We start from the raw sequence: 27,679 nt of genomic DNA on the forward strand, positions 1-27,679 counted from the left end.
GGACCACACAATAGAGAAAGCAAAACAGAACCAGAAGTTATCCTGTGTCCCACATACAAGAGTACACAAGAATGCTAACACACACACACACAAAATAAATATGTAAAGAATATTTTTAATAAAAACTCTGGTTCTTATTTACATAACATTCTGTTGCATGGGTCATTCATAAAATAAGATAATGATTTTGAATCAATGGTTGCTTTAAAATTCTTTTATTATACATTATTTACTCTGTGTGTAGGCATACAGGGGGAGGCACACTTATGCATGGGGTATTTGAGGAGGTCAAAAGGCAACTTCAAGAATTAGTTCTCTTGTGCCATGTAGATCCTGAAGATGTATTTCAGTTGCTCTGATAAATGCCAAAAGAAACTTGTGGAACAATGGTTTTATTTAGGCTTATGGTTACAGAGGGATACTTCCTTCTGGAGACAGGATGTCAATAGACAATCAGAGCAAACTGGAAGGAGAATAAGGCTATAAACTATTGAAGCCAAGTGACATCATTTCTTCAGCAAAGCTGTACGACCTCCCCAAACAGTGTCATCAACTGAGGACCAGATGTTCAAATTCCTGATCCTATTGGGAACATTCTCTTCCAACACACCACAGGATAAAACTTGTCAGGCTTGGAGACAGGCAAATTTACCCATGAAGCTATGTCACTGACCTATCAATCAACAGGTCTTAACTCTAGCCAGCAAACTCAGAATTATCTGGGGAGCAAGGAACAAAGTAATTCTTTGTCTCACCCCAGATTCTAACTCAGTAGATCAGAGGTCAAGAAATCTGCAAGTTTCAATATTACCCAAGAAATACAATTCAAAAGCCATAGCTACTTTTAGATTTTCTTATTTCTTATTCTTATTTTAGAATTTCTTATTTCTTCCCCAAACCGAGCTACCCAAATCCTATATTTGAGCTGTCCAGATACAGAGATAATGTTTCAAAGGTGAACAAAGTACCAAATAAAACTGTGCCAAAAGAAGGGCACAGCCAGTGGCCTTGAGCAAGTCAGAGTGACATCGAAATGATTGTAGCACATGCTCATCTGTTAATATCAAGAATCCAGAGGCATTTTCAAGATAAGTGCGTAGTGGCTGTGTAAGTGGTGAACCTCAATTAACACAGAACCAGAAGCCAAGCTGTTCTGTGCATGTGTTTGAAACACAAAGAAAATCAGCAGTGCACCTCAGTTAGGGTGCATGTGTGATTTTAGGGTGCAAACCAGCATCATCCTTATGGCATTAACGACTCTTCGGGAAACTAACATTTACCCTCTATGATTTCTACCACTTACTAAATAACTTACTAATAACCTGGCTGGTCCTTGGATACCACACATAAATTAGCTTTAATGAGGGCACAGGATGTTTATCTTCAGTGATGTAGGTGACCCATCAGACATAACGTCACAACAGCTATACTGGGTCAACGCACAAAAAAAAAGGGTGTTTACATTTGCCCAAGTTCCAGACTCAGGCTAAAGAAAATCTCTTTCTGGGCATCAGTTCTAAGACTACTGTACTGTATTTGACAAACTAGTCCACGACCATAAATATCTCTAGAATTCTTTTCCTCTAACATCATCTTTCTAAAGAAAAGCTGATTGTAGATGTCCAAGTACCACTTTCTGGGAATCTTATACTATCATAATATGAGGAAATATGTTCACTCAACATTCTTGCTACAGTATCTTGGCCTATATATGTTATCAGTCCCCTTTTTTCTCCAAAGAGAACTTGTTCTTGGTAAAGTTACAGTAGAAGGTATCTGTATAGTTACTTCACAAATCACAAGTGTGAGCAGTTCTCACTGTGTTTCACATGGATGTGACAGGCCAGTGTCCAGCTGTTGTAGACAATGTGAACACTGATAAACTACCTAGAGTATTCTCAAAATTCAAGGGGTGTTTCTTTGCTGAGAAAATACCACAAGCTATACATGTAGTAGAAGACTCAGTAAGATAGCCTTCTGCTCCTACGAACAACTACTGAACAACAGTTTGGAGAGTTCTGACCTACAGGGAGATCATTTTTAAGCAGTAGCATTCGGCCACCAATTTTCACCCTCACACATGCAGGCAATGCTGAAAGCCAGCTGGTATTTGAAGTCTCTACTGGCTCTGAAGCAGGGGATGGAATTATTGCCCATCACAGGGAAGGAGAAGAGAGATTGGACTCTAAGACCTCTGCTTAACCTCAAGCACTAATATTTCACACTCTGCTCTTACTGTGCCTGTAGTCCACAGGAGAAAGACATGAGCTGATCTTTGTCTGCCTGTGGTGAGGCCACACTTCATCTTTCAAGACTGCCTGTCGCTGGGATCTGACCTCAGAAAGTGTTCCTGTGGCTCTTAAGAGATCTGGTTAGTTTCCCAAAGAGTGTGTCATTACAAAATGAGCAAACCTGAACTCTGATTCTTACTTGATTTGTATGTTTCTATATGACACGCCCCCTTATGATGGCATTAGCCAGAGACCCTCATCAGAAGCCACACCAGTGGGTTCTTCAATTGTTGTACTTTTCAGCTTCCAAAACTAAATAATAACAACAAACAATAATAATAATAATAACAATAAAATAATAATAATAATAATAATCTCTTTACTCTTTACTTAGTCTTTGGTATTTCATCATAGCCACAACAATAACAAAAGACTAGACTAGAACTGGGTTTTAGAAAACACTACACTCAAGCGTTACAAATGTAGAAACACAACCAACTGACTATGTACTTACTTCTGTTGCTTGTTTTTTTTTTAATGTAAATAAATCAAATTTGTAAAGATAGGAAACCTTACCTATCTTTCAGAAAAAGAAAATATGTAAAATATGTCCATCTATCAGACACAAAAACAACAATAACGAAAATAATAAAATAATGGTTTTTTCCCCTGTGAAAAGCAATGTGACAAAAGAACACTGGCAACTTTAGGTTTTATGGGGTTTTTTTCGAGACAATAGAATCACCCTAATTGAATACTGCCTGAATGAAAGAATAAAACTATCACATTAGCTGGCTAAACCACAGAAATTTGGACACCACACATTAGCAAGACTAGGCAGCTTAGACCAATCACCTTGGGGTCTTTTTGAAGAAATCACAAATATAAAATTCTCACTACAGCTCCTGGATGCTGGCTTCTCAGGCTTGTCTGTTTGGTTTGGTTTGGTTTGGTTTGGTTTGGTTGTTGTTGGGGGGTAGAGGGAGCACTTGTGTTTGTTTGTTGGTTTGTTTGTTTGTTTGATGCTCCGGCTAACCCATGGTAGCCATTAGCTCACCTCACATTCTGTAGTGACATTGACCTGCCTCAGAACAACTGTCATCTCTCTTGGTAATCAAGTCTTATGCAGCCTGGCAGGATGGTTCAACAGGTAGAGGTGCTGGCCACCAAGCCTGATAACCTGTGTTTGGAAACTAGACTCCTAGGACAGACATGGTAGAATCTTCAAGTTTTCCTCTGAGCTCTATGTGTGTGCCATGGTACCAATGCAAACAGTTAATTAATATAAGAAAATAATTTAAAGATTTAAATCTCCCATGTTTATTTGTATTTGCTATCCCCAGAGCATAATAGTTGAATACTGAAATTTCTAAATATGTTCCAACAACCTCTGATATTCCCTTTATGAAAAGACCAAACAAAAAGTTTTATATTCAGGAGCTATGGGTGAACTAGCTAATAACTATTTTAAAAAAATGTTGCCCACCATATTATATTAAGTCTAGAAGTCCATTAATTTGAGACACTCTACATTTCTCCTGTTCTTCTAGGATTCAAATTTTAAGCAGCCTTCCATCTTACATTTCTGAGATACTGGCCATCTGCACGTGTGTTGACAAAATGTCTGTAAGGTTAGAAACACACACTGGATCAATAGCCAAGGGATATTCCACATGCGACACACACTAACACAGATTCTCACTTACTATTCCAGAGTAACTTTGTGAACTTTTAAAGGGCCACAATCAAGTTAAAGCCAATGACAAGATTGACATCATGGGTTGAAAAGAGTCGTTTCCACTGTTGCTCGTATAAGGTCTCCAGTTAGCCGCATCATGTGGACTTCCCATACCTTGGGAATCAAGGGGCATTTCCTGTGTCCCAATTATCCACAGTTCATTGTCATCAATGTGACAGGCCATGGTGCTCTTAGTGAAAACTGGGCACATCTCTACTCTAGATATAAAAGAAAAACAGCTTGGATGATAAATACAGGGGTCATATTTTCCAGGATTCTATATATACACTCACACACTACACAAATGCACACACACACACACACACACACAATTGTAAACATTAAGGTTCATTTCCACATAAAACAATGATGAAAGAATCTCTTTAAATGGTTTCTTGGGTACATACTATTTCTCTGTATTTTGGTTTAAGGACCCATATAGCACAATTAACCATGGGCTAGTAAATTGCTGGCAAATGCTATCTGCACTGCTGTTTTAGACAATCTACCCCAAACACCATGTCAACTTAAGGGCTTGCTCTGCCATTAGACACCTGCAATAAGCTGGAGCTGACCCCAAACTGACCTTTGTCCTTCCAACCGTTTGTTGCAACAATGCAGTTGGTGCTTAGATCAGAAATCCATCTTTAAGGGTTTGTTCTGCATAGCACCTGCTTTCAAATAATGACTGAAGACACATTTTAAAACTGATACTAAACAAGTTTCATCTGTTCGCTTAACATAACTTTAAATCATGTAGGTACTCTAAAAATTAAGCTTCACTCTAATAGCTGTCTTCAAATACTGTCTCTTTGTAACAATTTATTTTTTCCCACTATGTGAACAAAACTCCCTTCTGTCTTCCTTAAGAGCATTTCAGACCTATAATTAATTTCCCTTCATTTGGGCCTACCACACTAGCCTTCTAATTGCCTGTGTTCTGCCCTATGCTTCCGAATGTTAAGCCAAGTTTCTCAAGAAACCAAGCACTTTGACAAATCCTCCATTAGTGTAGTCTGCCTAGTCTCTGCATGACAGTGACAAGGGACAGAAGATGAATTTCCCTTTGAAATTTTCCAGTCAGGGAGGATTAGCAATTAGAGAACATTTAATTACATTTTCTTTCTATGTTTGTTGGTGTTGTTGCCAAACTGCATTTTCCCCCATTGGAGACTTCCCACTCCATTCAAGATGTGCCTTCACAAAGAAGAAGAAATTAAAAGATGAAAACAATAATCAAAGTTATCTAGATACTATTTTGGTTTTTGTTTTCTCTTAAGTAATCGAATTCCTATGTTCAGCTCTCTAATAAATATGTGTTAAGATTTAAAGCACATTCCTCATTTGTGTCACTTTACTGCACTTAATTACTTGGCTTGAAATTGTCATCAATTTCTCATACTCATCCTATAAGCAGTGAGAAAACTCGGTTCCATTGTATCATAGAGGTTTGTTTTTAAAAAGGAACCCTCTAGTACTGGTTAAATCAGACTCTCTTCAACCTAAATGCCCTGTCCAGAAAATCTTTAAAATTGAGATTGCCTTTCAACCACAGGACTTCTGAAGTGGAAAGCAGAAATCACCAAAATGAAGAAATTTTCAGCATTCATTTTTTTTCTCAGTGTCCAGCCTGGTACCTTTTCAAATTGTCCTTTGCTAAAGGTTCCATTGCTTGAAGTTAGTTTTGTAGTGGACATGTGTGTGTGTGTGTGTGTGTGTGTGTGTGTATGTGTGTGTGTGTGTTGGTCTATGTAATTTTGCTTTTACAATGCTGGCAGTCAGAAGGAGCCTTCTAATTTTATTCGCCATGATGATAGGCCCTAGCGTTTTAATTATTTTTCATGTTGTGAGTAATTTATTATTCATTGGGTATCTTCCCTGTAAATCTTGCCCTTACTCTGTAAGATTTTTCTTTGGTGTCCAACAAAGGGTTTCATTGCAATAAGAATCAAGGTGTGTCTAAGTTCTTACCCAGAGCCCAAACAATGCCAGCCTTCCAGACCAGCCCAGGAGTTTGGGGTGGAGAAACAGAGTCATTATAGAGTATCTTTATCCCTGTGCCCAGGGAGCACCACAGTTATCATCCATGCCCTCCTGACAGGACATCTCCTAGCACATCCTACAGCAAAGACTAATTTGGGATCTGGAAGACCCATACTGGAACTGACTCTCCCTGGGGTTCAAGGCCAAGAGAGACTCAAGGCAATGAACTGGCTTCTCTTCAGAAATATCTGCCTTCTGATCCTACTTATGGTAAGTCAAAAACTGAGGTCTGGGAAGAAAAGGCAGAGCTCTTGTCTTTTCTGCCTACCTTTAGCTTTTTACTGGACTTTCTCATTTTTAATCTGTGTTCTACAAAGATCTGGCAAACAGCTCAGTCTCTGTAGGTCCCTGTGACATGAGGGAGTAGCTGGGATAAAGGAGAGTGAGAACGGGGCAGACTTAGATTGACCTCAGCATGACATCAAATCAGAGTTCACACTAGGGAATTGCTGAATGTCCACAATTGGACGTAAAAAAAATCCACTTCTTTTTTATTTAATTATTATTAATTTATCTTATTTTATTAAATTAGGCGGGTTGTTATAAAAATTCTGAGGGCTTGAAATCTGAAGGGGGAAAAATTTGGTCAAGCCAAATTCTGATAAACAGTTACTTCCCTGTGAGTTTCTGACAAAGTGGACTGTCAACTGTGTCAAAATTATGTTGCAACTGCTTGTGAAGCATTTAAGTCACATCCAAAAAGCATCCCTACAGGCCAGGAAGGAAATATTTAAACGATCTGTTTATTTAAAGTAAACACTTGTGTTTTGGATAGAGAATCCTTTCTCTCCCACTCCGCAGTAGCCCAGGCGTGGAGCCCTTCCCACCACATAAATATAGCCAGCATCTCGTGTCCTTGGAAGATGGAGGACAACTACCTCTAACCCTCTGTCTGTAGGGAAAGCGAAGCTCAGGACAGACAAGAAATCAAACCATTTCCAATCAGAAAACTTTTGTTTGAAGAAACAATTAAAACAGTTTGGACTGGATTAAACTTAAGTCAAGCGGTGATCAAATTATGGAGCGAATAAGTCAAAGGGTATCTTACAAATAAGATAACCATAAGGGGAAGAAAGGCGTCTCTGCCTCAAAGAAAATTGAATACCTGGTTGTCTATCAGTCTCTGAGAAATGTCCACATGTGTGTGCTGACAGAAACTTGCAAAATGGCACCCTTGCTAACTCAGGCAAGTGGCGTTACCTCAGTTTATCAGAACGTTGTTCTTCACGGTTCTTTGAGTCAGGCACGGAACCAGGCAGAGCTGGGAAGATGGGAACTCCTCACTGGCCAGTTGGCACAGTAAGCTCATTCCGGAGATTACTTGGTAATGGGTTGCAAGCGTGGCACAGGCACCAACACTGCCCATGGGCACCCAGCCCAAGCTTGAAATAGAACATGAGAACTGTGGAAGAACATTCCATTCTCCGTTTAGAAGACAGATTATTAAAACAGTACTTTGGGGAAAAAAAGAAACTTAGAAAGTGTCGGGGATCGGTGCACTGCCAGACTGCAAGGGGCAGTTTAAAAAATCTGTTTAATAAAAGGGGCTGAAAGAAAATTCCAGAAGCTACTGGGCCTTCATAGCTAGAGTCAACTGTCAGTGTGCTCTCCTCTTGGTATGCTTCTGTTGGCTATTTTCACACTTTCATTGTGGTATGCCTTTGGAGGCAGGCACAGAAAACCACTCCTCTCAAGATTTTAGACACAGTGTATAGGCAGTCAATCTGGCTATGGCTTTCTGCACAGGTATGTGTAACAATAAAACTGTGTGACTGAAGAGTTCGTTTCTTCGATCTGGAATGAGTATCGTACTTCAGGTTGAGAGGATTTCCCTTGGGTAGTGCTAATCTATTTTCCCATGGTAATGCTAATGGTCATTAATGCTTAATTCTTTGTCAGTTCTCACTGAAACTGAAAATTTTATGTTAGCTTTGATGGTAATTGTGAGAGATATATGCTCTTAAACATTTGCTCTTAAACATTTGGTATTCTTTAAGATACCAGTTGCTAATGTCTGCAGATGGGGAGTAAAGATGGCTAGCATGTATCAAGACAGATGTTGTATGAAAATGCATGTTCTTCGTACTGTAGTCTGCTGCCACTGAACTCTGTCCCTTTTCCCATTAACTAAATCAAAGCCTGCTTAGGACATCATCTCAACTTGCTGTAACGAGGGAAGGGCAGCTTCTCAGGGTTACTGATTTTGTGTCAGCGAGTTCTCAACCACAAGAAGTACTTAGGAGAAGGTTTTGAGAGACAGCCAATTAAAAGTACACAGCCCTGGAGGTTTCAGTGGGGACATTTCACTCCATCACAAGGTACCTTGCTATCTCTCTCCTATGGATACTCATCGAGTTCTTCTGCCGAAAACTGGGTGAGGAAAAATTGACACTCACCGAGACTTGGCTGTCCCAAGTTTGAGTCATGGTTCCCTTCAAAGAGGCTGTGTAGCTTTGGGAAAGCAATCTGTTCTTCCAGGGCTTTATTGTGCACGTAGACATGATGTCACTAAGTTGTTTCCACAATAGAAACTCTGGACTCCTCTAATTACTATCACTAACAACTTATCCAATAGAAGTTCATGACTGGCTATGGAATTTGGTTTGCACAACTTTGCCTGGAGAATCGAAAGAGGTGGGCAATACTGTAGACTGTATACATTTTACTAGGCAGAAATCACCAGAGGCTGGACAGATGTTAGACAAATGAGACCTATTTTTATAGAGTTAATAAGATTATAAAAAGCAGTCATTGATCAGATAAGAATTTTTACCGACACAAGTTGACCAAGCATTCTACAAATAGCATGTCAACATTCCAATGAACACCCTGATTCTTGGAAAGTAAAATATGTCGATGATGAAGCAGATGATATTATCTTACCCTAAGTTGAAAATAGGCATTAAAATTTAAAAACATACTTAGAACTAACCTAGCTTCATTAGCTTAGTCCTCACAGTAAACATTATTTTGGTGCATAGAGCCCAACTGGTCTTTAAAAACTTGGTAAACAAATTTTAAGAAATTCAGTGATAGGTGAAAAAAAAAACCACATTGTCCAACTTTCCCTTTGTGCTAAAGCCTAGAAAGCAGTAAGTGACTGGCTTCCATCTGACTGTTAGAGGCTATGGTGCGATCCTCTCATGGTGGACTCACAGTGACACTACATCTGACTTCTTACTTTGGTAGAGGTGGTGATGATGACGGTATAAGGGTCTAAGGATTTGTATATAGTACGTATATTTTATGAGACAACTGGACAGTTTTAGATTTTTACCTTCAAATTGTTGCATATTTAATGGCAGGGATGGTACATGAGAATAATTTTATAACAGGTAACTAGTATTAGAACCATACTATAACCACTAGCTTTAGCTAATCTCTTTTCAATAATCTTTACTTAGAAAGAGAATTGCAGGATAAAAATTCTGCCTAATCTTTTGGGCACAGTGGCCAGCCAGCCCATCTGAATTAGTGAATTTCATGCCCTTTGAAAGACTCTGAAAACAGGGCTGTGGCGCAGGGCATGGGAGGTTGAGTGGAAGAAGTACATGTGAGAAACAAAACCCAGAGTTGACCTCTGACCTCTGGCCTCCAAACACAGGAATATACTACGTTCTCACACACACACATGAACACCAACACAGATGGAGATGAACACACACACACACTCCAGCTCTAAAAATATTACATGGCATTTTAGACTAAAATACTTTTTATTTTGCTTCTTTGGTTTGTTTGTTTGTTTGGGGTTTTGATAGCAGTGGTAATTTTTTGTTCTTTGTTGTTGTTTGGTTAGTTTGGTTTTTTGAGATAAGGTTTCTTTGTTATCATGGCTATCTTGGATCTAGTTTTGTAGATCAAAATGGCCTCAAACTCATAGAGCTCCACCTGCCTCTACCTCCTAAGTGTAGGGATTAAAGTCTTACACCACAATTGCCTGCTGTTTATTTTTACAAGATACTTCTCTTTAAGAACATCCTGCATCCTATATACCTAGTTTTATGGTTTCTTCTTAAAGCCTAATGCCCAGGGAAAAGTTCTTTGAGATGCAATTGGACCATTGACTGGGCTGTGGCCATGTTTCCTCCCCACTCTCAATGCTGCCGCAGCTGGAATTCCCCCACTGACGTGAACTAGCTCTGATGACAGGCCGTGAGACAGGAGTGGAACATTACTTGCATGAGAAATGTTTGCCCTTCCTTTTTACATAGAAAATTACATGGCTTACAAACAAAAAGGGCAGTACTTGATATACCTTCAATTACAAACAAAAGTAGTATAATTAGGCTTGAACTTGGCATCTTTACCATATGCCTAGGAAGATGGTAACTGCTTTACTCAGTAATTTTTTATGAGCATTATTTGAGGAAGAACTGCTCATTAATAAGTTGGTGCTGGATGACTTCAAAATTGACTTCAAAAAGACAAGTCATAGAGAGGGTGGGAAAAGCCTTATTCAGTAGCTATTACTTTAAATATAAATATAAGATACACAATATAAGGAACTAATGTATTTAAATATTGCAATGGGTCCAGAATATACTGCTGATGTAAAATCACCAGGTAATCTGGGAAAATATAGAAAGAAAACATAAGACTGAGAAAAATTTTTAATAGTTGCTAAAAATAGGTGGGAATGAAATATTGTATATTTTACTCTTCCTTTGAAATTTAACATCAGAACCTGTCATTCGTGCAAAGGACATTGTCTGTCATTTATTTTGTCAATGGAACTCATCTACTGAATGACTAGATTCAGTTTCTAACACAGATCCTAGTCCATTCCATTGGCAAATGTCCTACTCGCCCACTGATGAGCAGCTTTTATACACACAGTGGGTTTCACAATGAGCTTGTATACCTTAAACTGAGATGAGGAGAAGCTGTGTCTGTAGGATGTGGCTTGCCCTGGTCACCTTACATTGGTCACCTTGCCATTCTGTCACCTTACAGCCACAAACATCTTACTGCTAACAATGTTGTTTCAAGATAGTCTGAAAAGAAAATGCATTGCAATTAGTGAGTGAGCAAGCAAGCAAGAGAGAGGGGAGAAAAGGAAGGGAGAGGAAGGTGGAGAGGGAGAAGGAGAGGGAAGAGGGAAAGGGAGAGGGAGAGGGAAGAGGAGAGGGAGAGGAAGGGAGAGGGAGGGAGAGGGGGCGGGGAGGGGGAGGGGGAGGTGGAGGGGGAGAGGGAAGGGAGGGGAGGGGGAGGGGGAGAGGGAAGGGGGAGAGGGAGAGGGAGAGGGAGAGGGAGAGGGAGAGGGAGAGGGAGAGGGAGAGGGAGAGGGAGAGGGAGAGGGAAAAGTAGGAAGTTCTGGAAAGAACTAAGCCAAGCACTTACCATTCAGAAAGTCTAAGGCTCAATTCAATTCTTCAAGACCAAAATTCTTTCTGTTGAACTAAAATCTACTTCCGCCACACTTAGAGGAATAATTGTAACCCTGGCCATGCTTCTCTTATGGTGTCTAATACATTCCAGTATCTGTTCTTGCTCTTTGTTGCCGACTTTGGCCTTATTTTTTGCTGCGCTCTCACAAAATAGTGAAGATATATGGAAGACAGCATCTCATTACCTAAAAACGTCTCCTTCCATAAATAGTTAACTATAAAATAAGGGCACCAGAGAAGGAGGATAGATGAAAAGCAGTCTCAGCCTGAGACCCGCAGAAACAAACCCAGCTAGGAAGCCCAGATCTCTCCAAGTAATGTTGGTCCTTAAGCAGCAGGTGCCTCTAATTCCCTTCTCTAGTAGTCTGCCATCCTGCCAACTGGTTCGGCAACTTCCCTGGTACGTGGGAGTCCTTAGGCAGGCTTTCCAGCCAAGCCACATCAGAGGAGAATGCCTGGCCCACATGTGTTCTGAAAAGGCGACTTTCTGGGGCAAGGGATTTCTCCAGCTGTCCAGGAGCCCGTAGTTGTAGCTCTGCAGCTTGGTACAGCTTGATGAGAACTTTCCTCCAGTGTTTCTTCTCAGGCACCCATTCCCAGATGTTTTTCTGCACAGTGAGGTGACAGGGTTCAGGCCCACACTCCCACATGCTGAACTCTTTCAGGGAGGCTTGATCCTCAAGTGATTGGGATTCAGAGGGATTTGCCACTGTGGTTGTCATCAATAAAACTAGCTGGACATAGAGCCCAAGGGTACCACAGAGACCTCCAGATGAAACATGGTTGTTTCCAGATAAGACATCTTCCCAGACATCTGGCACTGCAGGAGCCCTGGCCTTATAAAGGTTTGTGGGAGAGGAGGATTTGCAGGTTATATAGACAAGGATCTCTAGGGCTACCCTGGAGTTTGGTCATTCATCGATTAAGCTGGGCTCTGTGAAGAGGATGGGAGGCACTTATCTCTTTTAAATAAATTTCACATCTGGCTAATGTGCTAAATTTCAGTTCTCTTGATTAACTAGTACTTTTGTGTCTAGAGGAATACCACACCCACACTCTCCAACGAAAAAAAGCCTCTATCCTTCTCCCTTCCTCTTCACAGATGTGCCTTGCAACCACTGTACCTGTGGTTTCCTCGACCGAGATGAAGATCTATTTAGATCTAAAACACGAAGAGCTAGGGGACCGTCTGAGGTCACCTACTAGCACAGAAAAAAAAAAAATTGTTTGTCTATCTCTAACTCACAAGAATTTGTCTCTGCTTTGTACCGGGTCAGATTAGGGTTTAAGGTGTGGCGCCCACTATGGAATATCAGTTCTTTACCTTTAAATCTATACTGATTTAAGACACTTGACAGTGGCTTGGTTGCAATCGTAGGAACAGTCAGCAAGGTATTTTGATGACATGCACAGACACGACGAATGGTCTAAGTGCAAAGATGCTTTTAAAAAGGTGTTTTCTAGATCCTCATCTTTTGTGCACATGTAGATACACACATACATTAGGAGAATGTGTATACACATGCACCCTTCCCCCAAGTCAATATAATCCTCTTTTTAAAACTTCACACCATTCATCCTTAGTAAACATTAGGACACACAGCAGGGCACTGTGAAACTGAGAAAACAGACTGAGATATACGTTCCAGACGTAGTGGTGGCACTGACTCAACGGACTCAGAAGCTCGTGGAGAACCCTTGACAAGTAAAGACCTTTTGAGCAGTCCAACAAAACTAGGCAGCCGGTAAGACTTGTCAGCCTAGAAATCGAGTTAAGATGACTTCAAGGATGAATTGCTTTGTAGGTTTAGGTTGTGTAGTTTGAAATGAGTGCAAAGAACTATCTGGGTCTGGTGGCATGAGGCTGTACTTTCAGCTGCCCAGAAAACAGAGGCAGGAGAAGCAGACGCAGAAAACCACCTAAGCCACTTGGCTGGATGCTGTCTCAAAATTAAAAAGTACAACCCATCCACAGACAGGGCTGGACACTTGCCTAATGCCAGTCTTCAGGGATGTAGAGACTCTAAGGACTCGGCCAAGACAAAGATCTAGTGTGCTGTCTACACAGTAGGGTTAACAAGTACCCTTAGGAGTGCACACACAACCAAAGGGTTAAGCCAAATAAAGCGTGATGTGATGTTTATTTAATTCTAATTATGGGCTTATCCAAAATGAGTTTTGGAAAACTCTACCAATCCACAGCAAGACATTTCTGGTCAACTTCTAGGTACTACACTTAGTTTTTCACATCAAAATCTCCACGTTTGCATATTGTCTATCAATCACACTGCTTCCTGTAATTGTAAAGCTAATGCAATCCATTGGTTGATCAGTAAAAACAGGAAGGGTGCTGAAGCTCCGGGGGAAATAGAAAGTAAACCCATTCCAACCCAAAAGCGCTCGGTTAGCCATTGTGTCTCTAATGGAGGACAATGAGCATCAAGTGACAATGGCATTGAGACTCCAGTTGCCCCTTGAAATGGTATAAATTTTATTTTTTAAGCTTTCATGTTTATACTATTGAGAATTTACCTTTTTCAACCCTAACCTTACAATGAGCAATTTTAGCTCTCGGTCACTATAGTGAGAGCTCAGGGAGCACATCCTTCCCTTCAAACACTGATGCTTCATGAGTAAAAGCCTTGAAGGACAGCTAGCTGTAAGATGATGAAAGCAGCCAGCACACACACTGATTGGGAGCGTGTGACACAAATATGTTACCAAAATTCAGCAAAAACTAAAACAATTGGATAAAAAAGTGATACTAGACGACTGAAAAACATCTTTGGGTGTTGAATTAAAAACAAATCACAATCAACAGAACAGGGCCACATTCAGTTGCTGTCCTAACACTAAAGAGATGCAGTGCCAACCTCCCATGTTTGGATGGAGGCAGAGGCCGGGTGAGATTGTTCTCACTGCAAAGTGAAAATTGCCTGGCAAATCTCTACTTGATTTACAAGCAGGACCCGGTTAAGACTCACCCTCGCTGCTTTCAAGTTAAATTAGACTATTGGTTGATTATAGCTCTGAAGCTCCCAGCTCCACTTGTCCTCACCAAGGTGGGTGGGGATGCAAGGCAATGATGCTGCCATGGTGCTGTCAGGCCTGGAATAGTGTCGGGAACAGAGGAGGGCATCTTCTAAGAATGGAGGGTGCGGTGAGAGAGAACAGAGCATAAAGTACGATGCTGAAGATGAGGAGAGATGAACATATGTGTGTGTTCGTGAGTCAGGCTACATGTGAATACAGCACATGTATGTGGTTACATGTGTGTATTTGTGTATGGGGGTTTCATGTGTGTTCACATATGTGTGTTTGTGTTTGAGGTTATGTGTGTGTGTTCGTGTATGAGTGTGTGTGTGTGTGTATGTGTGTGTGTGTGTGTGTGTGTGTGTGTGTGTGTGTGTGTGAACATGAAAATGAAGACAACTGCAGGTGTTGTTCCTTTGATTCCTGTAACTTTTTAAGAGACAAGATCTCATGTTGGTCTGAATTCACCTGGGAGCTATGCTAGCTTCTAGGTTTCTGCCTGTCACTACTACCCACAACACCACCCACAGAATTACAAGACTAGACCACCATACCTGGCTGTAACATAGGTTTGACATGGAATTGAGCATGAGTTCTCATACTTGGAAGTCAAGAGACTTAGCCACAGCGCTATCTCCCCAAAATTTTTAAGGTAATGATCTTATATGTTCATTGACTGAATATTACCAAGGTGGGAATTGGATTTAGTCTGTAGTCCTCCTGTGGGGTGTATGTGGTTTGTAGTTACTCTAATTTTCCACTGAACAAAGTGAAAAAATAGCTAAGGTGATCTGTAAGGCCGCCATCAAAGAACATGCTACGTTATTCACCTACACAGAAACCTACAACACTAATCACTGAGTACAAACAGCAAATTGTAAAATTATACATATTGTTTCTTCTGACCAAAACAACTACAACTGTATACTTAAGTGTTTGCAAAAAAATCAACAAGAAACTTTGTTCTCTGCTTAGTAAGATCCTGTTTGACTTATTTCCTTATACCTCCCAGAATGATCTGCTTTTCTAATAAACTCTAACCTCGAGTCAAGACCATGCTATAAAATAGTACATTTTGTGCAACCAAAGCATGGTGTCTTTCATCAAATACTGATGTTCCTTCACAGGATTAGACACTTTATTAGCATCTAATGCTATTTCATGTGCAGGAGACAGTAAAGGAAGAGGAGACCCAATACCCACTGGCAGATTTCTAATTCGCTGTGCCATTATTTTGCTATTCACTTGCCATCCATTTCAAGCCAAATTTTGCCCTATTTTACCCTGCACTTTCTCTCATCTGTCAGAATCTGATCTGTGTTCATGCCGGGTGACATGCTTCTAGTTCCTGAGATCCTCTTCTAGCTGTAGTCTGTGGTAGCATCATATCATCACCCCAAGTTTTCACAGCACCCTCAGATTGCCAAGTTCTTCTGGACAAGACACGAAGGAACTGCTCCTTCTGTTTCTCCCATCCCAACATGTCTGTAAACTCTTCATCAGCTATGGAATAGTGGTTTTACTTCTGCTCCTTATGTGTGTGTACATATGTGTATGCATGTATATGCATGCATGTATGGAGACCAGAGGTTAAATTTTCTATTTTTTTTTCAAGTTAGAGTCTCTCACTGAACTTGGAACATTCTCTTTGTCTAGTTTGGTTGGCCAACAGGCCCAGGAATCTAGATCTGACACCCTAGGGCTAGTGTTACAGATACATTTCACTGTGCCTAGCTTTTACAGGAAGTGTGGTCAGGGCCTTATCCTTGCACAGAAAGCATTATTCATTGAGCCATATCCTCAGCCCAAGTTATTTTTCTGTACTCTTGTAAAGTTCAAAGGGCTTTTAAGAAAATAAAACAGATTTATATTGCTTATATTTTACTACCAATTTTACATTATTAATTGTATATATAGCTTCAAATGATATCAGAATATTATAATCCTGTCATTCTGATGCCTTTAAGTTATGCAACTGTATGCTAATACTTTTCCTTCTATTACAGGTGGTACTAGGAGTAAACAGTGAATTTATCGTTGAGGTAATGTATAACAACCATCTTCTCTACTTAAAATGAAAGAAAATTAGATGGTAAAGCACAATATGTATTACATATTGAAATATTATAAACTTTAGTCATCCTGACAAAGTAAAAGACAGAACTGGAGAAAATGAAATAGCAGTACGAGGGTGGTGGGTCCTGATCCCTGTGCCTGTAAGGCATGGCTTCCAGAGCCTGTCTTAGCAACTTCTACTCTTCAAACATGCTAGTACCCTATTTACAAGTTTCTCAACCTATAGCAAAGCAAATGAAAAATACCAATTGTTAGTAGTCTGTCTAAGTTCCGCCCCACAGTTGCCTGGCAACAGCCAGGTATGCTTGGCACTATAAAAGGGGGCTGCTTGCTTCCTCCTTGCTCTCTTACTGCCTTCTCCCTTTTTTCATCCTCTTCCCCACTCACCCCCTCACCTCTCCACGTGCTCAAGGCATATACTCCTCTACTCTTCTTCTCTACTCCTCTTCTCTAATCCTCCTTTCTCTCTTTTTGCCTCTACTGTCCTCTTAACTTTCCTCCCCATGCCCTGAATAAATTCTATTCTATACCATCATGTGGCTGGTCCCTCACACCAGGGTGCCCCAACCTAAAGCATCCCCCTTCCCCCATACCTCACCACACCTCCATAGATAATACACCCCACTCTCTATCTTTCTATAAACACATTCCTAATGATACTCTGTAAATTAAAGAAAGATGAATACTCAAAGTTTAAAAATGTGTAAATGAGATCTTCTAGAGACATGAGACCATTCCAACACAATGGGGTGTGGGAAGGTTAGGTCTGTCCAGAATTATAAATTAGAAAATCAATTCCTTCGTTTCTCCACTTATCATTTTTCTCTGGGCACATCTTACAGTACTAAGCAATTATCTAAGTACAGGGTCCCCTAATACTATGAGAAACATTAATCATTTTTGCTTTAGGTAAAAGAATTAGACATTGAAAATGGTACCACAACCTGGCAGACTGTCAGAAGGCAAAAACGAGAGTGGATCAAGTTTGCAGCAGCCTGTCGGGAGGGCGAGGACAACTCCAAGAGGAATCCGATTGCCAGAGTGAGTGGTGGAGAAAGCAGGGGTAGCCTGAGCTCACAACAGAAGCCTTCAGCATCCCACAGAGATTCTTAAAAAGATAGCTTGCTGTCATTGGCCTGTGTTGCTCAAATGTTATTTTTTTCAATGTGTGTGCATGTGGTGTGTGTGTGTGTAGATGCACTTGTGTGTGTGTGTGTGTGTGTGTGTGTGTGTGTGTGTGTGTGTGTACATGCATCTGTGTGAAAGTGTATGTGAAAGCCATTTGATGACCTCAGCTGGGTGCCTCAGAGCTGTTTTCTCACCTTGTTCTCACTGACCCGGAGCTTACCAGGCTAGGCTGAGAGGCCAGTGAGCCCCAGGAATCTACCTGCCAACCTTCTTTAATGTGGGTTCTGGGGATCAAACACTGGCCTTCATGCTTACAAGACAAGCACTTGACTGACTGAGGCATAGTCCCAACCCTAGGACACTATTAAATACCCCAAGCTGGGGACTAATACACACCAGGAGGTGTGTGGCGAGTCTTTCTGAATGATAGACTTGGATCTCCAGTCTGAGTGGATGGACCTGTCTCCTGTGCTCTGCTCTATGTGTCCTACACAGGTCACAAGTTTACGACAGTCGGAGACCAACTTCAAAGCAGTTGTTCAAAGTAAAGGTGATGTTACAAATGCAAACCAACCTCTAAGCCCTGAGACTAAGAGTGTTTTTATAAAGAAAATTTAATTACATTTGTGTGAGAGGGAGGGATGTGAGAGAATGATAAAAAGAACATGTGTGTGTGTGTGTCTGTGTGTCTGTGTGTGTTTGTGTCTGTGTATGTCTGTATTTGTGTGACTGTGTGTGTCTGTGTGTTTGTGTGTCTGTGTGTGTCTGTGTGTGTTTGTGTCTGTGTATGTCTGTATTTGTGTGACTGTGTGTGTCTGTGTGTTTGTGTGTCTGTGTGTGTCTGTGTGTGTCTCTGATTGTTTGAGTGAGTGAGAGAGAGAGAGAGAGAGAGAGAGAGAGAGAGAGAGAGAGGAAACATGACAAAGAACAACTTGTGGGAGTCTCTGCTTACATCAGGTGGGTTTTGAGGCTCAAACTCATCAGGTTTGGCAGCAAATGCATTTACACATGATGTAATCTCACTTGATGCAAAAGCTAAAGTCATAGCAGTCATTCATTCATAAGAAAAGGCTAGAAATGAAAAAGAAATACTATAAGAAGAACGTGCACTTACTTGTTCCATGAAAAGTTGGAGGCCACTTACTTCTGGGCATTTTGACCCTGGACCGTCACTGAAATCTAGGAGGGCTGTCCACCAAATCCTCCTCTATATCAAGTGTCAGTTGGAGCATTGCATTACATTCAAGAAAGAAACATAGCTTCTCACTGGCATCCAGAGTTCAGGGAAATTTTAAGATATTGTTTCCACTTAACTCTTCACGAGTTATAGAGTTGGTATCCAGGTTATGTGATTATAAATTCAGTTTTATTTGCCCTGCCTGGAATTTCTAGGTTTTCTCCTATGTCGAAAAAAAATCTTTAGAACTGAACTAACAAACGATGTATTCCCAGCTTCCTTGAATTGTGATGTTTAGGTAGCAAATCATAGAAGTTTAACACCTATTCCCTTCTGCAGTGTAGAGATAAGATTCCAAACTGTTAATGGTTTAAATTTTTTATTAATGGAAGTGAAACTATTAAAGCAAAATCCACATGGCAGATTTACAGATAGATGAATGGATGGATGGATGGATGGATGGATGGATGGATGGGTGGGTGGGTGGGTGGATGGATGGATGGATGGATGGATAGATAGATAGATAGATAGATAGATAGATAGATAGATAGATGATAGGTAGATAGAGATATTTTTGTTGTCCCTAAGCACCACTTTTTTCATCTCATATTCACTTACATAACATTATAAGTTTCTAAGAAAGGTAATACTAATATAAACTAAATTTCTTTTTTTAAAAAACTTCTAAGGAGACACTGGAGATACAGACCAGTTGGGAGGTAGAGTGCTTGGCTACCATGCATACAATTTTGGGTTCTGGCTCTAGAAGTACATGAAAGCAGGCATACTGTTTCATGCCTGTGATTCCAGTTCTGGAGAGAGTGAAGGGGAAAAGTATCAGAATTCATGGCCATCACTGAGCCTAGGTTGAGGCTCACCTAGGCTGTTTCAAATACAAAAGCAAGGGAGGCAGGCTGCAGAGAAGGCTCAGTGAGTAAGAACACATGTTGCTCTTGTGGGGGACTTGAATTCAGTTCTCAACATCAGTTGGCTTGCTCTTGTCTCTAATTCCAGCTCCAGGAGGGTCTGACACCATAGCCTCCAGAGATTTGATTTCTTTTTTCAGGCTTTCTACTAAAACAAAATCAGAGAATTAACAGTGAACATCAAATATGAGTGCACTTTATGTGCACATATCTGTCAAAAAGGAACTGCATGTGTGTGCACCTAAGTTGGGTCCCAATCCTAGCTCTCTCTCTTGTAGATTAGATCAGACTGTGAAGTGAGCCAGAGGATAACTTACCGAATCTCTGGAGCGGGTATTGATCGGCCACCTTACGGAGTGTTCACCATCAACCCTCGGACTGGAGAAATCAACATTACCTCAGTGGTGGACAGAGAGATAACCCCACTGTTCCTGGTAAGTCCTTGCTGTAGATTTTTAATCATTTTTTTAATTTTTTCCCTCCTTTTGAAAAAAAAAAGAATCAAGTCTATAGATTATAAATTAATTTGAAATTGAAGGATTTGAAAGAATAAAAAGTCTGAAGGAGCCAAGTTGCTGTCCCATGTGCTACACCTGTTTGTGAACAAATTTTAATATTTCAATATAATCTGAATTGTAGTTCGCATCCTGAGAAATGTTATTTCTTGGAATGTTTCGTCTTATGTTTTCGAGCATGTTGCTAACTAAGTGGAGTAAGACAGCTGTTCCCTGACTTTGCGCAGATCCATTGCCGAGCTCTGAACTCCCGAGGAGAAGACTTGGAGAGGCCACTGGAGCTCAGAGTCAAAGTCATGGATATAAATGACAACCCCCCAGTCTTCACTCAGAACGTGTACACAGCCAACATTGAGGAGAACAGCGATGCCAGTGAGTGTGCACGGGGATAACTGATGTGCCAGCTTCCTCAACTGTCAGAAAAGGCCAAACTCTGCTTTGCACAATCCTCCAAAATTCTAATGTGTAGAAGCAGAAAAATATATAGTTAAAATGATAGATGGACTCTTATTTATAGATGATTCTTACACATGCAGTTCAGCCCAGTGTTCAGCATCATTCTCAGAAACTGGTGGACAGACTTATTCTGAAGAAGTAAACTGAGAAAACTGAAAACCACAACAGATATTCTGATCTATGGCTCAAAAGGCTGAACCGTAGGAGAGAATAGCGGTGCAGGAGGCGTTCTCCATCAGAACAACCACAGCAACAGTCGTGTCTTCAGGCAGCAAGAGACATTCTGTTCTCTCTCTCTCTCTCTCTCTCTCTCTCTCTCTCTCTCTCTCTGTCTCTCTCTCCCCTCTGTCTCTGTCTGTCTGTCTGTCCCTGTCTCTGTGTGTGTCTGTCTCTTTGTCTCTCTTTATCTCTGCATCTTTCTCTGTGTATCTCTCTGTGTGTCTGTCTCTCTGTCTTCTGTCTCTGTCCCTCTTTCTCTCTGCATCTGTCTGTATGTCTCTCTCTGTCTCTGTGTATGTGTGTGTCTCTGTCTCTGCATGTCTCTCTCTGTCTCTGTCTCTGTCTGTCTGTCTCTCTGTCTCTCTCTCTCCCCATCTACTGCCTTTTCTCCCATTTCTTTTCATCCTGCCTAGCGCCTCCCCTTGTTTTCCTTCTCTTACTGTTTTCTTTCCTTCTTCCTCTTGCTTTTTTGCTGCTGCTCCCTTTCCCTCTCTCCTCCCCCTGTCTGCTTCCATCTCTTTCTAACTCTCAGATATGCCTTTACTTTCCAGTTCTGCAACTCACATTATACCTTGAAAGACATTCCAGAGACAATACTAGCAGAATTGAAAAGAAAGACAGAAGAACACATATGCTGTGAACATACAGAGTAAGAAGGCACAGAAAGTCAGAAGGGTTTTACCTGAGAGACATAAGAGAGGTGGTTGGGGAAGGGGGTCCGACTCTGGCCTCACCTTCTTGCTGACATTCTTCAGAGCAGCCTTGGTGAGGGAAAAGAAGAAAGCCAGACCCAGTTCACTGCTATTTCCTCTTCCTCTTCCTCCTTTCCTTCCCTCTTCACCTCCTTTCCCTCCCCCCTTCTTCTCCTGTGAGCACATCTTCAACACAATTACCTTCAGGATCAGGACACACACCTTCATAAGCTCCAAACTCCTGGTGTCCCTGCCTTTTTTGTTCGATGGCACCAATATTTTCTGCAGTAGGGTTTTTACTCTGAGGTCTGGGAGATGAAGTATTGGCCAGTTCTAGAAAATCAACCCTGTAGATTGGTGTAGCCAATAGGGATGGTCCACAGGGCCTGTTATTTCTCTGCATGGATAAGTAAGAACTTTTTATATTTCTTCCATCAATTACTCATTTTGATAACTACATAACTTCTACTTTGATAAATTATCTTCTAGTGCAAACAGTAATAATTCTGCTGTAAGTGGCAATATGCACATTTACCAGGGTGATAGCATGTGGCTTTGATCCAAGCACTCCAAGGACAAAGGTAGATAGACCTGCTAGTTTGACACCAGCTTGGTTCACGGAGATACCCTGTCTCAAAATAAGACAAGCAATAAATGATTTCAATGATGAACTTAACTAAGTTATCAACTTCTTAATTAAACCATAGAAAATAATTTCACAAGGCCACGATAAAAACACATCTGATCAAATCACTTCCATTGGCTTTATGACGCTCTACTGAACTTTTTCATGTGTTCAAAGATACCAGTTCGCTACTAACTTAGCATTAATAGAATGAAAGAATAAACTGCCAAGAATTTCCTATGTTGACTACTGTTACTTTGTAACTACTGATGTGGGTGATGCAACTCCCTGCTGTAAGCTACAATAACATACTCTCAAGGAATTTGGGGAAACTGAAGGAAAGGCCAGCCACTGTCTTTATTCCTGATGCCCAGAGGGATTGATTCTAGGAAAATTGCAACCATTCTCTTCTCCCATCCTACTTATAGATGCACTGGTGGTAAAGCTAAGCGCCACAGATGCCGATGAAGACAATCACTTGAATTCTAAAATTGCATACAAGATCATCTCCCAAGAGCCTGCAGGTACACCCATGTTCATGGTGAACAGGTACACTGGAGAAGTCCGCACAATGTCCAACTTCCTCGACAGAGAGGTAAAGCACTCTACGAATGAATGGTTTCATAAAGACAAAGATGACATAATTTGCGCATGACCTTAATCTGGTACATGGGAAGGAAGGAAAAAATACTCTAGTCGTTTTTTTATTGAAAACTAAATGGTCAGTGATACAGATTTCGTTTTATGTACCGACTAAAAAAACAAATGAAGGCACCGGGATGTGTTGGAGCCACAAGACCTAACCTTCTGATTCTTCTTCATTCTAATTAAGCAACACAGTATGTACAATCTACTGGTGAGGGGCTCAGATCGGGATGGAGCCACAGATGGGCTGTCCTCTGAATGTGACTGCAGAATCAAAATTTTGGATGTCAATGACAATTTCCCCATCTTGGAGAAAACCTCAGTAAGTCATTATTCTCATGATCTTTCCCCCGTGTCAGCAATCATTTTGACTTTATGTTTATTCAGAAGCCTGGTTGTTATTCTATGAGTAAACTCAGCTTTATTATATAAAGTTTAGCATTTTCTTATGAATGGAAACACGCCTATATGTTTGTATTTTTATTTTTTAACATTTAATATTTTGCTTTAAAATATTTTGTATTTATTTAACATTTTTCAAATTTTATTTTTATTTCTATATGGATTGGTGTTTTTGCCTGCCTATATGTCTGTGTGAGGGTGTTAGAATACCAGGAACTGAAGTTACAGACAATTGTGAACTCACGTGTGGATGCTGGGACTTGAACCTGGGTCCTCTGGAAGAGCAATCAGTGCTCTTAACTTCTGTACAACTTCTTCAGCCTTTTTATTTCCATTTCTTCTATTCTATTCTCTCTCTCTCTCTCTCTCTCTCTCTCTCTCTCTCTCTCTCTCTCTCTCGTGTGTGTGTGTGTGTGTGTGTGTTTGTATGTGTGTGTGTTTGTGTGTGTATGTGTGTGTGTGTGTGTGTTATGTGTCAGCACACACAACCCATGGTGCACATGTATAAGTCAGAGATGTATAAGTCAGAGGACAACTTGCAGGAGTTGGTTCTCTTCTTGTACCATGTAGATCCCAAGGTTGAAAATTTAGCTATAAGTCTTGGCAGGAAGTGCCTGAACCCACTGGGTCACCTTTCCTACTCCTATATATTTATCTTTGACTCACTGTTCCAGGCAAGCCTCCTCTGTAAACCAGTCTCCTCCACACATTCTGCTCACAAAAGTCTGTGGAATTTGCTGATTCAATGAAACAATAGTAGCACTTCCGTAAAGGCATTGCAAGTTACTGAGTTAATTATATTAGAGTCCCAGACATCCTCATCTCCCATCTCACAATCATCACAAAGCATCATAAAGCTGGGACTAGGGATGTAGTCCAGTTAGCAGAATGATTGCCTGGCATGCTTAATTTGATCCCTAGCAACGGTGTTGTGGGACATATCTCACAACTCTTGGGAGGTAAAAGCAATGAGCACAAGTTCAAGGTCATTCTCAGCTACACAACAAATTCAAGACTAGTCTGGGTTAGGTAAAACCTTAAGTTAAAAAAAAATTACAAAATTCAAGTATCAGAGCCAGGAATGGCTTGTCACCTGCTTTAGTAAAAGTGTTTCTTCTTCTTCTTCTTCTTCTTCTTCTTCTTCTTCTTCTTCTTCTTCTTCTTCTTCTTCTTCTTCTTCTTCTTCTTCTTCTTCTTTTCCTTCTCCTCCATCTTCTCCATCTTTGTTGTCGTTGTGGTCATCTTCATCTTCTCCTTCTCCTTCTCCTTCTTTCCCTTCCTCTTCCTTCTTCCTTCTTCTTCCACGTTGTGTCTCACTATCTTCTGCTGGAACAGTAATGTGACAAGCAGTGCCTGTGAAGAGTTTGTGGCCCACAAAGTCTAATGGTTACTATTTAGTCATTAACAGATTATTTAAAAATATGTCATTTTTAAAGAGAAAAGTAATTAAAAAATAAATATAAAAATTGAAGCAGAATGAAATATTGATTTCAGATGTAGTATATAAAAACAAGTTTTATTATCTTACAATCATGTCATTCTTACATTTGTGATTGAATGGGCACCATTTTAAAATGATACAAAGATCTCTGGCATAGTTTGTTGCAATTTAGAGGATAATGATGTGGAATAAATACCTTTATTCCTTTGCAAATCTGTACCACAAACTTGATCTATTTATTTCAGTACTCAGCAAGTATTGAAGAAAATTGTTTGAGCTCAGAACTGATAAGGTTGCAAGCCATCGATCTCGATGAAGAAGGCACTGATAACTGGTTGGCACAATACTCCATCCTCTCTGGCAATGATGGGAACTGGTTTGAAATCCAGACAGACCCAAAAACCAATGAAGGCATTCTGAAATTGGTCAAGGTAAGCATAGGATATCCATAAAGGTTCCTGCCAAAAAAGTTCCAAGTGATTCTCAGGTGTACGCCTTCAGAAAGCACTTCAGAACCTGAATGCCCTTCATATGAATGAGTTTTCCGGACAGTGATCAGACTGGTCTTCCCAACCAGAAGCACAATATTTATTAGCAAGAAAGCTAAAGCTATATTGTTCTTGTATGCTCAATATTTCACTGAGAGAATAAGGAAAGTAACCTTCAAAGTAAGTAATATGTTCATTCCGACAAACGGTGATGCCACAGTATGACATGAAGCCCCATCAAGGAGTGGAATACTGGTGGGATTGGAGAAGGTGAGAGCTTTCTGAACTCAGTTTGTCGGAAAAGGCTTCTCACACAAGCAGAGGAGCTGGAGACCCTCTCGTTTGGGGCCATTGATATAATATCAAAAGGACAAAACACTAGTCTTTACTAAGCAATTGCAATGTTCTACACGAGCTATCATGCAGTAAAAACCATCTGTAGGAAGGTTCTGCATAGAGACCCCTCTCTAACCCACACCACGCTGAGAAGAAAAGCTCTGAGTGAGACAAAATCAACTGAATGCCTCAGTCCTCCTAGGTGGCAAATGACAAAGATCCAACAGGATCTGTGAGATCCCAGTCTGGAGATGATAAACCAGGATTCAACAAAGAGCCAGTGTGGATTACATTAACTCCTAGAACAGTGTCTCACAAGGAGTACCCAGCACACCTTTTTTCTACCATGACCTTTCCACCTGTGACCTCTCATGTCCCCACATAAGTCACTCTAGATCAAAAGATTGAATTCACCTTTCATGTGGGAAACTCAGTTTAAAGATGGCTGTTTCTCAGGGTGTAGTGTTTACCTGAGTGTGTCTAACAAAGGAGCTATCTGGTCAACCAGACCCAGCACAACTAAGTTACTGTATTGGGCAGATGGTAATAGCACGATTTCTTAGAATTGTTTGCATCGTCTCAGTAATGATCATGTGTTTGCTTACATCCTAGATATTGTCTCCTGTATTCTGTCTACTACTTTTTTTACTACTTTTAAGAGAGTCTCAGATGCGAATTCTGCAAAAGGAGGTCTGAGTCCTAATTACTCAGTCAATACTTATTGGTGATTTTTGATCCATTCTAGATTTACTTTTATTTTTATGAAAAGAGGTGTCATATTTTTCATTTTAAAGGTTTTTTACATAAACAATTAAAAAATCTAAAATAATCTTAAATTTAAGCCATGGGCTTAGGAATAGCCCATGGTGGAATACCCACCTAGCATGTTCAAGACCCTGGGTTCTAGTCCCACCATCATAAAAAACAAAAATAAACAAATAACAAATGGTCCTAAAAATTTAACTGACCTACACATTTACAAAAGGTTTAAGTGATCACATGCTTAAAAAACTTATGAGGGGGCCAGAGAGATGGCTCAGCGGTTAAGAGCACTGGCTATTCTTCCAGAGGTCATGAATTCAATTCCCAGCAACCACATGGTGGCTCATAACCATCTATCTGGGGATCTGATGGCACACATACATTAAATAAATAAAATTTGAAATTAAAAAACTCATAAAACTGAAATTATCTCAACTTAAAAATCAAAATTGCACAGTTCCAGACCTTTGCTCTAGTATACATCCTCCGCATCATGTTTCTTACATATCTAAAGAGAGCACTGGGCTGGGGAGATGGCATGGCTGGTCAAGCGTTTGCCATTAAAACATGAAGACCAAAGTTCAAATACTCAGAACCCAGAAAAAAGTCTTGTGGGCATGGAGGCTCATCTGTAACTCAAGAACACAGTAAACAGAGACGGGAGGTCCTCAAGGCAAACTGGCTAGCCAGACCAACCAAACATTTCGATTTCAGAAAGAGACTCTACCTCAATATATACGGTGGAGAGCCATTGAGGTGAAAGATCTCAGCATCAGCCTCAGGACTTTATATGCACATGGTGCGTGCGTGCATACACACACACACACACACACACACACACACACACACACACGTGTAAGTAAAACACTCATGAAAACATTTAAAGACATCTGTGTATGCCATACCCTCATCTTCCTCCCAAATAAAGAACCCTTTACTAGCCCAAAGCTGTTTCATTTCAGACCCTGGATTATGAACAGGAACCTAACATTTACCTCAGCATCGGAGTTAGAAACCAAGCTGAGTTTCACCACTCAGTGGCATCTCAGTTCCAAATGCACTCCACCCCCGTGAGAATCCAGGTTATTAACGTGCGGGAAGGACCAACCTTTCGGCCAAGTTCCATGACGTTTAATCTACGAGGAGGAATAAGGGGAGACTCCTTAATGAACTACGTGCTTGGAACATACACAGCCATAGATATGGACACGGGAAGCCCTGCAACCAACGTCAGGTATGGCAAACACCTCTTCATACTTGGGTGGCAATTCTAGCCTCTGTTCATCCGTGTAGAGTGCCCTACGAAATTTGGGTAGTGTTTGGGAAAGCGGGGGGGGGGGGGGGGGGGAGGGGGGC

General features: G+C 40.7%; 1 protein-coding gene across 1 annotated transcript in view; it reads left to right on the plus strand.

The window, feature by feature from the left end:
- Positions 1–6,174: 6,174 nt before the first annotated feature.
- DSG4 (desmoglein 4) overlaps positions 6,175–27,679 on the plus strand; it is a gene marked incomplete at both ends in the record, with an annotated part of 32,454 nt that continues 10,949 nt past the window's right edge. Inside the window, 9 exons of the mRNA XM_080920518.1 lie at positions 6,175–6,222; positions 16,442–16,477; positions 17,421–17,552; positions 20,021–20,176; positions 20,485–20,629; positions 22,678–22,844; positions 23,082–23,216; positions 24,983–25,168; positions 27,286–27,557. Coding sequence (XP_080776644.1) covers positions 6,175–6,222; positions 16,442–16,477; positions 17,421–17,552; positions 20,021–20,176; positions 20,485–20,629; positions 22,678–22,844; positions 23,082–23,216; positions 24,983–25,168; positions 27,286–27,557 — 1,277 coding nt within the window. The remainder of the gene's footprint in view (positions 6,223–16,441; positions 16,478–17,420; positions 17,553–20,020; positions 20,177–20,484; positions 20,630–22,677; positions 22,845–23,081; positions 23,217–24,982; positions 25,169–27,285; positions 27,558–27,679) is intronic.

The sequence above is a fragment of the Micromys minutus genome (assembly GCF_963924665.1).
Source record: "Micromys minutus genome assembly, chromosome: 8".
Lineage (NCBI taxonomy): Eukaryota > Metazoa > Chordata > Mammalia > Rodentia > Muridae > Micromys > Micromys minutus.